Here is a 12,284-nt window from a genome sequence, read left to right as displayed (position 1 = left end):
AAGACGGGGGTCGCGGGGAAGGGGGATTGGGTGTTTGGGTGCCTGTGCATTCACCGAGCACCCAGGCAGCCTCAGGGGCACAGGGCAGCACTGGCCGGGGGCTGTAGGGGTGAGCAGTGGGGCCGCAGGCTGAGGTGCAGGTGAGGTGAGGGATTCTTACCACATTTGGAAAGCTGCCCCGTCATCATTTCCATACAGTTAGTGGTGTCTGAAGCACAGAATGGAAAGAGGAGGGAGGGAGAGAGTGAAAAAGGCTGCCCACTCCTACCTGGCTGGCTGGCTGGCCACCTACAGCCTCTGGCAGGGCCCAGAGGGGTTGGGCCCGGAGAGGGTGGAGCCAGGAGTGGGCGGGGCCAGGAGTGGGCGGGGCCCAGAGTGGTGGGGCAGAGGGTGGGGCTGGGAGTGGGCAGAGGCCCAGGGTTGGGCCAAGAGGGCCAGGCTTAGAGCAGGGACAGAGCTGAGCTAGTGGCTGGGGTCAGAGCAGGAAGTGCCCTGAGGCAGGAGCCACGTGGCAGTGGAAGGTCCTCCAGCAGCCAGAGCCAGGAGGCTGGACATAGCCCTGTCCCTGGAGTCTGCCTGGCTGCCTTCCCCTCTGTCCCCTGTCAGGCTGAGGATGAACATACTGCTCTGGCAGGGTCTACACTAGCCCACTGAGCATCTTCACTCTGCCACTCAGACACCTCATGAGGGTGGCTCCCACTCACCCCTCAACTTGTCTGGGCACCCCTTCATTGACCTTCTCCTGCCCTCTGAGGAACCTAGGCGTGTCCTGCTGGCAGGGGCCAGGGCTGGGGTAGTAGCAGAGTCCTGGGTGGGAACTGCCCCTCCAAGCCCTCCCTGGGGCCTGCCCAGAGCTGGACATGTTCATTTGGCCTGCTCACTGGGGGCTTCTTAGCCTCCCCCACCCCCACAACCTGGGTTGGGGTCCCTGTCAGAGTGACCACCAGGGTCTGGAGGACAGGAGATGACTGAGGAGCTGCACTTGGCCCTTCTGCAGGGCTTGGAGCTAAGCTCACTGGTGTGTGGAGAAGGGCGCTGGGAAGGGCTGGGGCACAGGAGACCCATGGTGGACAACAGTGGGACAGGGTGGGATCCCAGGTCCATGAGGGGACACAGGGCCCAGAGTGGGCACCCAACAGTCTCAAGGACAGTGTGCAACAAAGGGCAGGGCTGGAGGGCAGGGCTCTGCTCACGGTGCTGGGAACAGAGAAGGCCCTCAGCAGCCAAGTGGCCACACAGACACAGCATGCTCCGCCAGGGCTTGGTCTGCCTCCAGACGTGCCCACCCTTCCCAGCTGCCACCGCCTCGTTCCTCGGCTCAGTCCCCCAAACTGCCTGCTGTTTCTAGCCTCCATTCCCCTCTGCTTGAAGACAGGACCTGAGGAGGCAGAGGCTGCCCCAGGTCGACTGCATGTCCCCTGCCCCAGAACAGTGCCTGCATGGGCACCTGGCCCACCCTGCTTCCTGCCCACCACACCAGCTGGCTCCCGGGGGGCGGGGGATGCTCCTAGGCTCCTTGGGGCCTGGGCCAGGGCTGTCACCGTGGGGTGACAAGGTGCATGTTGGAGGCACATCCACAGGCAATGGGAGGAAGATGGAATGAGATGGGGGTGGGGGTGGACAGGACCTCCAGGACCCCACACACGCACAGAAGTGTTGGACAGGCCCCAGCTGTGGAGACCGCAGGCCTGTGGGGCTCAGAGAGGCTGGGCTTGGGCCACTTTGTGTCCCCGAGACCCCAACCACTGGCACGACTCACAGAGACCCCATGCACACCACCACTCAGCAAACCCCTGTCTAACAGACAGCCATGCATGTGCCCACGTCCTGCCCCCTGGCCTGACACAGGGGCCCTCACGCGTGTGCCGTGCACAGGGCCAGGTGTGCAGCTGTTGCCTCTCCCCATCAGATGCCAAGTGGCCTGGATGCCCCTGCTGGCCTGGGCCTAGCAGCCCTCCCGAGTGCCCCGCTCTGTGGCCAGGCCCCTGTGCTGCTCAAGGCAAGGCTTCAGGTGGTCAGGAGCTGCAGGGAGCCCCAGCCCTCTTAGGGTGCTGTGGCAGGGAGACCCAAGGGGCAGGACCTTGGTCTCTACTCCCAGAGCCTGCTCAGGCTGCCCTCGTGTCCAGCTGCCTGGGTGCTGGGCCCCTGGCCTGTCCAGGGCCAGGACAGATAAGTGGGCATAGAGTGCCCCTCTCAGGGCCAGCCTGGCTCTTGCCAGGCCCTGCCCGCAGCCCCTCCCCACCCCGGCAGCAGGCCGGACACCTTACCTGCCAGCGTCAGAGGCTACTCTCGTAGCTGGTGGCCACCTTCTGGCCCTTAAGCCCAGCACCCCAGCTTAGTCCTGGCACTGGCGGGGGGGGTTCTACGGTGGACAAGAGGCACCTTTCAGTGTGCTGCAGCCCGCTGTGCCCAGGGAGGGGCCCTGCTTCCTAAGCGGTGCAGCCACAGCTTGGGGCAGGGAGGCCGTGCTGGGCCCTCACACCTCCCGTCCACATAGCACCACTGGCCACGCCCCATTCGCTAGCCACAGGTGCCCTAGCTGAGCCCCTGCCTCACCTGACAGGTGCTGGGCAGACGGCTGGTCATGGGTACTCAGCAGCTGGGCCTGGATGGTCTCCACCACCCTCTTGAAGCGGCGGCTGGGACCTAGGGGAGAGGGGAGGGTCACGTCCCTGTGCAGCATGGGCCGCCCAGAGCTGCCCACGGCCACGGGCTCACCTGAGAGCAGGGTGAAGGTGACAGAGTAGATGCCGTTCTCCTTCTGGGCCTCACCACCCTCTGTGTAGGTGATGTCCACCTGGAACTTGACCGGCTTCTGGAACACGGCTGGGCCCCCCGTCGCCTTGTATTCAGCCCGGAAGCTGGTCTGCGAGATGACGCTGTGGCTGAGGCTGGGGATCTGCAGAGCACACAGGGCGGCCTGAGCACAGCCAGCCTGCTGGGAGGCAGCCGGGCAGCCAGCCCTGCAGCTCTGCCCTGTTCCACCCAGAAAATCCAGGCCGCGGACCCAGCCCGCGGGGCCTGCTTCCAGATCTGTGGACGGGTGTGGTGTAGGTGAAGACTAACAGTCACTGTCCACAGCCCCAGCCTGTCCAGGAGCACGCAAACTGCTGCTCTCCCCAGGACAGACCACCAGGAGGACCCTGCAGCCCGAGGCTGGGGGCCAGGAGCTGAGGGGAGCCTCAGAGCTACCCGCTGAGGATGTGGACCAGAGCCCAGGCATGCAGGAGCTAAGTCACCCCACGGCGTGGTCAAATCCACAGTGCTGGGCACCAGCTAAGAGGGCCACACAGCAGCACGGGCAGAAACATGAGCTCCGGGCTCTGGCCGGCCCTGGGGAGGGGACAAGCACCCTGGCTCTGGCTGAGTCTGGCCTGGTGACCTAGTAGCAGCATACAGGGACGTGATGTCCATGTGGTGAACAGGGCTGGGAGGGGACAGGCCCAGGCCTGAGAGTGCTGAGGGGCTCAAGAGAACAGGTGTCTGCTCTAGCCCAGGGGCTGCCTGCTCGCCTGGGCCAGGTGTCCCTGGCAGGGTTCAGAGCCATCCCCAGGGCACCAGAGGAAGCCCTTAGCTGTAGCCACACAGGTAGTGGCTTGAGGGCCCCTCAGGTAGTGTGTCCAGTGGGGAAAGGTTACTCTGGCAGGGAGTCCATCCTGAGGTTGCAGGGGACACCCTCAGTGTGGATGACCACAGTGCAGGGCAGCTCTCCTGAGTCAATGCCAGCATATGGTGGACCAGGATGGATTAGGGTGGGGACATGGGCTAAGAAGGCCCAGGCGGGCCTGGCCCAGCACAAGGCAGTCCCAACACAGGACACAGGCCAAGTCGGGGGTGGGGGGTTCAGCAGGGAGAAGAGACCCCCGAAGGGACCAAGAGCTCACGCCCTGGCTAAAACAGTCTCTCTGCTCAAGCCTTTTAGGGTCCTTCTGCTCTTCAAACCCAACGATGAGACACCCACCCAAGACCCCAAGCCTGGCCCACCCTCACGGGGACCGCTGGGTTCCGTGGGCAGGGTGGGGGCTGTTTGAGGCCTACAACCAAGGGTGGAGGACAGGCACAGGAAACAGGTGTGCACAGAAGGTCAGCAGGACCCCACACAGTGCCCTCAGGGTCACAGCCTCCCTTGAGCTCTATGGCCACCTGCCTTCACCCTCAGCCTCTGGCCCACCCTGTGCCCAGAGCCTGCACAGCAGCCCCCCACTCCTGCTGCAGGCCAGGGGCCCCCGGCAATGCTTGTCCAAGAGGAGAGCACGTGGCCAAGAGGGCATCCAGGCCTGTTCCGAGCCCAGCTGCCTGCCCAGGGCTGGACCTAAGGGTAAGGGCAGCCTCACCGATAAGAAGGCGTGCACAATGTCGGCCTTGATGGAGCTCAGGGGCTTGTCCTTGATGACCAGGAAGATCTGCTCCTCCTTCTCCAGGTTGATGAAGTTCCCAAACCAGGACTTCTTGGCCAGCCTGGGGGCAGAGGCTATGATGACTGCAAGCCAGGGCCACCAAGGCCCCAGCCCTGACCCTGTCTCACTGCTGGCTCACGGACCACCTAACAGCACTGTTGGCCATGACTCAGAACCATCTCTCCAAAGTCAGCCCCAAACCGTAGCCCTGACCCCACGCTAACCCTAACCCTAGCCCAAGCTCCACCTCCGCCCCCTGGACCTGCTTCAGAGGCCCTGCTAGGCCTCAGCTGTGCTTGCTGGAACCCAGCCAGGCAGGGACGGGAGCCGTGGGAGCCCCCAGCCCTGCCCCTCTGCTTAGGTCCCTAGGTTTGGAGCGGCCTGCTCTGCCCAGCCTGGTGCGCAGCTGTGCCTGGGAGAGACGCTGCGCGGACAGCGGGGCCACGTGGGCGTCCTGGGATGGTAGTGATGGCTCCACCTGGGAGGCCAGGCCCACCTATGAACAGAGACCCCTCAGACACCTAAGGCTGGTCAGCAGGGGCCTGCTGCAGCTCCTCACGGCCACGCAGACCCTGGCTCCTGGACCCACCCAGGGCCAGCGTGATCTTCTACACCTGCCTATGGACGCACCTTGCCAGCTTTGCGCAGCACCCGGTGACTGCTGCCCAGCAGGCCTCAGCCGCTGGGCCAGGCAGGCCCGGGCACACATGGCCCCCTACGTCCTGCTCCTTGTCCTCACTGCAGGAGGCCATCTGCCTACTCTGCACCCCTTCCTAAGTCACAGACGCCCTCTGCAGTGGAGCCCCTTCCCTGGCAGACTGGATGCCGAGTGTCGGGCAGCCCCCAGCCTCAGTTGTGCTCACGGGCCCTGCCCCCTGGAGGGGGAACCGGGGGAGATGGCAACGTGCGGGTCACCTCTGAGCGAGGGCAGATGGCACAGCCTCTTGCCCCTTGCTGGCCCTCTCCCTTAGACAACCCGTGGGGACCCAGCCCGTCCACCAGCACAGAGCCTGGAGGGAGCCTCCCCAGTCACCCTCGGACACCACACGTCGCTCGGTGGAGCCACACGCAGAGCTCTTGCCTGGACACCAGGAGAGGCCGAGCTCTAGGGCTCTGTCTGCAGCCGTCCCCAGCCAGCACTGCCTGGAAGCTGCAGTGTGGACACGTGTCCAAGGTGCCCACAGGGCTGGGTGGCCATGCCAGGTGGGTGGCAGGAGAGAGGCGTCCCCAACGCCACCACCAGCATCTGGGCCCAGGGCAGACGGTGGGAGCAGCATGGGCCGGGGGCCTGCCTGGGCAGCGCCGCCCTGGGCTGGCCCGAGGCTCAGCATGGCCTTCCCCTGCCCGCTGCGGCAATCCCTGAGCACAGCGGTTCCCACCAGCCCATCTGCGCTCCTGCTGCCCGAGGCCCCAGGTCATCCTGTTTGAAGCTCCTAGCGTAGGTTCCCAGCTGACTGTGCCCAGTACCCACGTCAGCGTCCAAAGACGGGGAGCTCTCGGGGCACTGGCAGAGCAGAGGAGGAGCTCTGGAGTCACACAGGGGTCCAGCCAGGGTTTGGACAGGAAGGGATTTGGGGATGAGAGGAGCACTTAGGTCAGGGACCGACTGGAGCAGATGACCCCCTAAGGAAGCAGGCCTCGCCTGATCAGCTTCCCCCAAGGAAGGAATTCTCCAGTCTTCACATGGAAGCCCATCTGAGCATCCAGCCCACCTGCCCTACATTGAGAACAATCAAGGGCACCTGTCCTCCTCTTGTCTCTCTGGAAGCCCCAACCGACCTGGGCTGACAGTAGCTGGGGTAAGTCCTCAGTGTGGAGGTGACGGTGTCCGGAACCTTGGGGCTGCTACATCTGAGCAGGCCCCGGGAGGGGACAGGCTCCAAGGGGCCCCGCCATGGAGAGAGGCGGGGTTGTCGCACTGGAGTCAGGCAGTGGGGGCTGTTCTTCCAACTTTTCCAAAAAATGGGAGACTTGCAAGTTGGAGGCCGAAAGCTAGCAGCAGCCCCACCTGCAGCACATGGGCCGCACCAGAACTAAGTAGGGCTCCGAGGGGCCCAGCTGGCCACTGTGCCTCTGCCTGGACACCTGGGGAAGGCCACCTCGGCCTGACAGAAAGTCCGCGGCTCCACAGGCTCAGCGCAGGCTGGCTGGCCCCCAGGGCCACGCACCAGTGACGGGCGTCTTGCCCGTGCTGACAACGGCCGGCCCACGGCTGCAGGCAGGGGCCCCCGCTCCCACCTGGCTGCTCCCTGCAGCTGCACCGCAGAGGTTCACACCACACTTCGCACATCAGCAGTGGCCAGGGAGCTGGCCAGTAGAGGCCACTGTGAAGGACAGAGAGAGGGCCTGGACACTGGCAGGCATCTCACCCCCAGAGGCCCATCACTGTGGGACGTGCCATGTGGGCAGCTGGTATCTGCAGGGTGGTCATAGCTCTGCCTGCCCCGGTTTCCATTCCTCAAGCTCAGGGTTCAAGAGCAGTCAGGGCCAGTCCTCACCGTGCCCACTCCCCCTTCACTGAGCCTCTGCCACAGCCGCCCATGCTCTATGTGTCTGCTGCGTCACCCGTGTTCCTGCTGGGCTGGGTCCTGTGCCCTGCAGCTGTCCATCCTCAGCACAGCCTGACTTCTTGAGACCCAACTGTCCCTACAATCCCACAGGCCCTGGGAAGCACGGTGCCCCCGCGCACCTTCGCCCCAGGGGGGTCCCAGGCTGAGACGCAGCAGCCAAGTCAGGCCCTGCCTGCAATGGGATCATGGGGAGCAGGAAGGCCTCCTAGAGTCCCTCCCCAGCTGGCCTGGTGTCCAAGGCCAGGAGGCCTCCAGAAGCCACTTACTCTGGGGAGGACTCCGGGGTCAGGTTGGACATCTCCTCAGGCGTCGGAACTGCACACAAGGGAAGAATGGAGGAGAGGGAGGTGATGCTCAGCCCCCGCCCCGGCTCCCCCAAGTCCAAGTCCCTGCCCAGCCAGCCCTCCGACTGCAGGGAGCTGTCCAGCCTCTGGTGCTGAAGTTAAGCTGTATCTCCTTCAGCCTCCAGCCAGCCCAGACCCAGCTGGGCAGAGAAACGGGCCCTTGGCACCCAGCACCACGGCAGCCACCCAGCATAGTCCAGGGCCTGCGTCCTGCCAACCATCCACATACATGGCGGCCGGCCCTCCTCCCTGGGCTCAGGCAGCCGGAGAGGACAGACTGGCTATGCCAACAGAGGTGCTGGCCAGGCCAGTGTGAGCCTTGAGGAACGTGGCTGCTGCCTGGCTTCTGGTAGAACAAGCCCCCAAGAGGGTGATGGGGGACGGATGGGGCGCAGGGCAGCCTTGGGAGGGCGCTGGCACTGCAGAGCAGCCCGCGGGCCCTGCCATCTGTGGGCAGGCAACGCCTGCAGCCTGTGCCCTGCCCCAATCCCCTGCCCCGGCCCATGCTGGTCCTGACCTTGCAGTTTCCGGCGGTGGAAGCGGGGTGAGCCCAGGAAGCTATTCTTGATGGAGTTGAGCCGCGTCCGCCAGGGCACCCCTCCAACGCTGGGGCTGGACGGCGGCGTGGGGTTGGGTGTGCCGGCCGGGCTCTCCTTTGGCGTGTGGACGGGCGTCCCCTTGGGGGTAGGGAGGGGACTGCCCCTCGGCGAGGGGTGAGGGGTCACCTGTATGGTGGGGACAGATTTGGTGTTCGGTTCAGTCCCAGGGGGAGGGAGCCGGACAGGGGCTGCCAGGGCCGGGGGCCCGGGGGGCAAGGCCAGCGGGGGGCTGAGGCTGGCGATGGGAGGCCGGGCCTGGGTGCAGGCAGGGAGCGGGTTGGACTTGGTGCCCTGTAGTGGCTTGTCAGTCAGCTTGGCCTTGCACGGCAAGGTCTGGGTCTTGGGGTTGGGCCGTGGGGCGGCCTGTGGAGGGAGGACGTGTCCAGGCCGCGAGGTGCTCCGGCAAGCTTCAGGCTCCAGGGAGGTGGCCAGGGGGCAGGCCGTGGAGGGGAGCTCAGGGGGCGGGGGGGGAAGGATGGACTTTCTAGTGGGCTACAAGGGAGCAGAGAACCAGCAGGCAGGGGACCATGCAGCCACCCCCATGCCCCACCCACCCCATGCAACCCCGCCGCAGAGCATTGAGCAGGACCCCAAGCAGGACGGACGGGCAGCCAGGGAGGGGTTGCCACAAAAGAAAAACAGTGACGAGGAGAAAACAAACAACACAAAACAGAAGAACGTGCAGTTAGCAAGAGCAGCAGCCGCGAGGGCCAGCCCAGCCCGGCAGGGCCTGCGTCCCGGCCTGCGCCCGCCCCCGCCCCGTGCTCTTACGGATGGCAGACCCACAACTGAGGCCAGAATGGACGGTCACTCACCCGGGGACTGCTGAGTGGACTTGTGGAAAGACCTGAGGAGGCACCGCTGATGGACCGAGACCTGGGGGTTGCAGAGGACAGAGCGGTGACTTGGCCAGGAGGGGCTCCTGCTCCTCTCTCCCCAGGTGGACCCCCAGTGGCCGGGAGGCCCGGCCCAGAGCCCCAAGCCTTGGGGCCTGGTGCACACCTGCCAAGCCCAGGAGGGTCCCTGGATGCACACTGTGCCCCAGGGTCATCCTGCCGACCTCACCCATCAGCACCCAGGGTGCGGCTGGGGTCCTTGGGGCTCCTCCCCACACATGGGAACCACCAGCAGCCCCAGGCCTGGCACAGGTAAGGTGCCCAGAGGCCCTCAGCAAGGTCTGCAGGCACCTGGGTGGACGGAGGGACAAGGGGCAAGGTGGGGACTTGATGTGAGCTGATCCAGCCCCACCCTTGCCACGCCTCCTGCTGGGTCCACTGGCCTGCCGCCTGCGCACGCCCCCCAAGGCTGAGGTGTCACAGCGACGGGTGTGTGGCCACCAGCTGGGCACCAGCCCAGCCCTCCACATCCATACATGTCCATGAGAGATGCCTGCGGCCAGCCCAGAGCCCTCCTCTCGTCCCACCACTGCCCCACTCAGCTGAAAACCTGGCTTGGGCGCAGCAGAGACAGTATGTCCACACCACCAGGGAGAAGCTGCCCTGAGGGAGGCGCCAGGTTTGGCCCCACCACACCAAAAGCGAGGGCCAGCAGAGGCTGTCTCAGCCCTGGGCAGCGCACCTGCCGTCCTTAGAGGAGGGGACGGGGTGGGGCGGCAGCCACAGGAGAGAAGAGGACAGAAGAGTAAAAGGCCATCCCACACTGCCCCAGTCTGCCCGCTGCTGGCCAGTCCAGCTGCAAAGGGCCTCCCGGCCCACACCCAGGCCAGGCTCCTGGGCTCAGGGAGCCACTGAGGGCACCTGTACCCCAACCACCCTGGCCTTCTCCTGGCTCCCAGCTGGCCCCGGGCACCTGTGGGCAGGGCCCTGTGGCAGCAACCTCCAAGTCTCCCCACAGGACCGGCGAGGGCGAGGGAGGCAGCGAGACCCTCTGCCGGGAGCAGGGCAGAGCCCAGGTGCAGTGCGGGAGCCGGGCCCTGGAGAGGCGTCCAGGGGGGTGGGGTGGGCCCTAGGGCAGCAGCCACGAGCAAGCAAGACAGGCCCGGCTCCCCAGGCCAGCCAGGACCTTGTCACCGGCACAAGGAAAGCGAGAGGAAGGTACGGGAGGCAGGGAGGCTGCGCCAGGCCCTCCTGTCCTGCCCCCAGGGACTGAGCTACGACTGCCAGGGCGGAAAAGCGCGGTTCCGGGGACAGCGGGTGGAGTGCGGGCGAGGGAGGGTTCGGGGCACAGGAGGCTCAGGGACGAGGCCCGAGGAGGCCAGAGCTCTGGGAGGCAGCCCTGCAGGCAGCGCCACCACCCAGGGGGCTGCTGCCGCCTGCTGCCACCTACAAGGGGAATGGAGTGGCTGTGGGCAGCGGGGCCACAGCAGCCACGGCCAGCCAGGCCTGCTGGACCAAGGACAAGGGCCAGCAGAAGGGAGGCCTGCTGCAGCCACGTGGGCTCCCAGGGTGGGGAGCACAGTGGTGCCCCCACCCTGGGCCCGCATAAGCGCTGCGTGCGGTCCTTCACGCGGGCTGGCCATCAGCCTTGCCCCAGCAACCCCACCCCTGCTCGGCTCAGCTCAGGTGGCCGGGCTCCTCCCCTGGCTGCCTGGACCTTCCACTCCCAGAGAGCAGGGGCAGGAAGCGTCTGCGGCCCAGCCCCGCCGCCAGGCCCGCCTCTGCCCGCCGGGCCAGGCAGGGGCTGTGTGTCTGGGGCTGGGAGGGCGGACGGACGGGCAGGGTGTGTACCTGTCTTCTTTGCTGAATTGGGGATGGGCTTCAGCGATATCCAGGCTTTTACTGAACATTGCTTTACTACAGCAGGAACAAAGCGAGAAAACAGAGTTACTGCCACGGCCACACGCACGCAGGTCGCTGCCAGGCCCGGCTGCCGCCCGGGCCACACAGGAGAGACCGCCACACAGCTGAGGCGGGGCGTGACCTAGCAGCCCCAGGCCAGCGCAAGAGACGGCGAGAGAGGACAGGGCCAGAGCCACAGCAAGCCCTGCCTGAGCAACCTGCTGGGCAGGGTGGCCAGGCTTGGCGGATGCCCGGCCCCCACCCCAGCCCCAGGACCCCTCCAGTCCCGGCCAGTGGCCCCTGTGGCCCAGTGCCAAGTGGCCAAGCTGAAAGCGAAAGCAGGCTGGATGTGCCAGGACAAAGGGCCTTCCAGAGACCCAGGGCAGCCCCATCCCGTGGCAGCCAGGCCTGGAAGTCGGGGCAGGAATTCAGGCCATGCGGGGTGGGAAGGGCTCACGATGGCCCTTAGCCTGCCCTGGAAGGGCCAGGGGAGGGGATGGCTTCAAGAGCAGAAGGCATGCACTTGGGCTGCTGGAGGGTCCTGCCAAGGAGAGGCATGCCCACGGCAAGCGGGACACCAGAGAAGACCAGGGTAGAAGCGTGGTCGGGGGCCCTGGCCGCCCCAGCCTGGCAGCTGGAGAACTGGAAGAAGCCCCTGAGGGCTGGAGCCTGGGCTGATGGCCCAGCCAGTCCTGACCCCGCAGGAGGGCATGGGGCCACCAGTGGGGCCCGGGAAATTTATCTTGATGGCCGCCCAGCCGCCTTGTGAGTCCCCAGTTGATGGCAAGTTCCTCTGGCGAGGTCCTTGGCACCCCAAGGCCCCCTAGAGAGAGGGGGCAGTAGGGTGCTGGGGCCCAGACCACAAGGCTGGCCAATGACAGCCAGGGCTGCTGGGACCTCCAGGCCAACGTCTGTCCTGGACAACAGGCCTCCCACCTGGGGAGGGAAGGCTGGGCCTTTGCTGGAGGCCCCGCCCAGCCCTCTCGCAGCCCCGCCCCACAGCCCTGCAGGTCCCAGGCACCCTTTCTCCCTCCAGGGGTCCTAGGGGACACCACACTCACTCAGCACTCCTCCATATTTCACATCCCTGGCCACTGGCCACCCACAGAGGGCCAAACACCAAGGAGGGCCAAGCCTGCTGGGCTGGCAGCTTTGAACATGGCTTAATCACATGACGGCCCAGACCAGACCAGCCTTGTCCAGCCCTGCTCAGCCCAGCTCAGTCCAGTTCAGCCCAATGCAGCTCAGCTCAGTTCAGCCCAGCCCAGATCAGATCAGCCCAGTCCAGCCCAGCTCAGCCCAGTCCAGCTGAGCCCACCCTAGCCCAGCTCAGCTCAGTCCAGCTCAGTCCAGCCAAGCCCAGTCCAGCTTAGTCCAGTCCAGTCTGCTCAGCTGAGCCCAGCCCAGCCCACTCAGCTCAGTCCAGCCCAGTCCAGCTCAGCTCAGCTCAGTCCAGCCCGGTCCAGCTCAGGCCAGCTCAGCCCAGCCCAGTCCAGCCCGGTCCAGCTCAGCCCAGCCCAGTCCAGCCCGGTCCAGCTCAGCCCAGCTCAGCCCAGCTCAGCCCAGCTCAGCTCAGTTTACCCCACCCAAGCTGAGTCCAGCTCAGCCCAGCCCAGCCTGGCCCAGCACAGTCCAG

The 12,284-nt window shown here is 65.9% G+C and overlaps 1 protein-coding gene across 18 annotated transcripts in view; it reads right to left on the bottom strand.

Moving 5' to 3' along the window:
* Brsk2 (BR serine/threonine kinase 2) overlaps positions 1–12,284 on the bottom strand; it is a 53,026-nt gene that overhangs the window by 3,028 nt on the left and 37,714 nt on the right. For 4 of the 18 annotated variants that reach the window (XM_047519118.1, XM_047519119.1, XM_047519128.1 and 1 more), the window contains 8 exons: positions 10,598–10,663; positions 8,726–8,786; positions 7,829–8,036; positions 7,234–7,282; positions 4,335–4,458; positions 2,719–2,899; positions 2,557–2,646; positions 161–208 (listed from right to left, as the gene is read on the bottom strand). In XM_047519118.1, coding sequence (XP_047375074.1) covers positions 161–208; positions 2,557–2,646; positions 2,719–2,899; positions 4,335–4,458; positions 7,234–7,282; positions 7,829–8,036; positions 8,726–8,786; positions 10,598–10,663 — 827 coding nt within the window. Of the gene's footprint in view, positions 1–160; positions 209–2,267; positions 2,363–2,556; positions 2,647–2,718; positions 2,900–4,334; positions 4,459–7,233; positions 7,283–7,828; positions 8,037–8,725; positions 8,787–10,597; positions 10,664–12,284 lie in introns of all 18 variants that reach the window. The other 14 variants (XR_007104069.1, XR_007104067.1, XR_007104068.1 and 11 more) reach the window with 6 other exon arrangements.

This window comes from Sciurus carolinensis, chromosome 11, assembly GCF_902686445.1.
Source record: "Sciurus carolinensis chromosome 11, mSciCar1.2, whole genome shotgun sequence".
Classification (NCBI taxonomy): Eukaryota; Metazoa; Chordata; class Mammalia; order Rodentia; family Sciuridae; genus Sciurus; species Sciurus carolinensis.
Note: the sequence above shows the minus strand (reverse complement) of the source record. Positions and strands in the feature narration are given on the sequence as shown.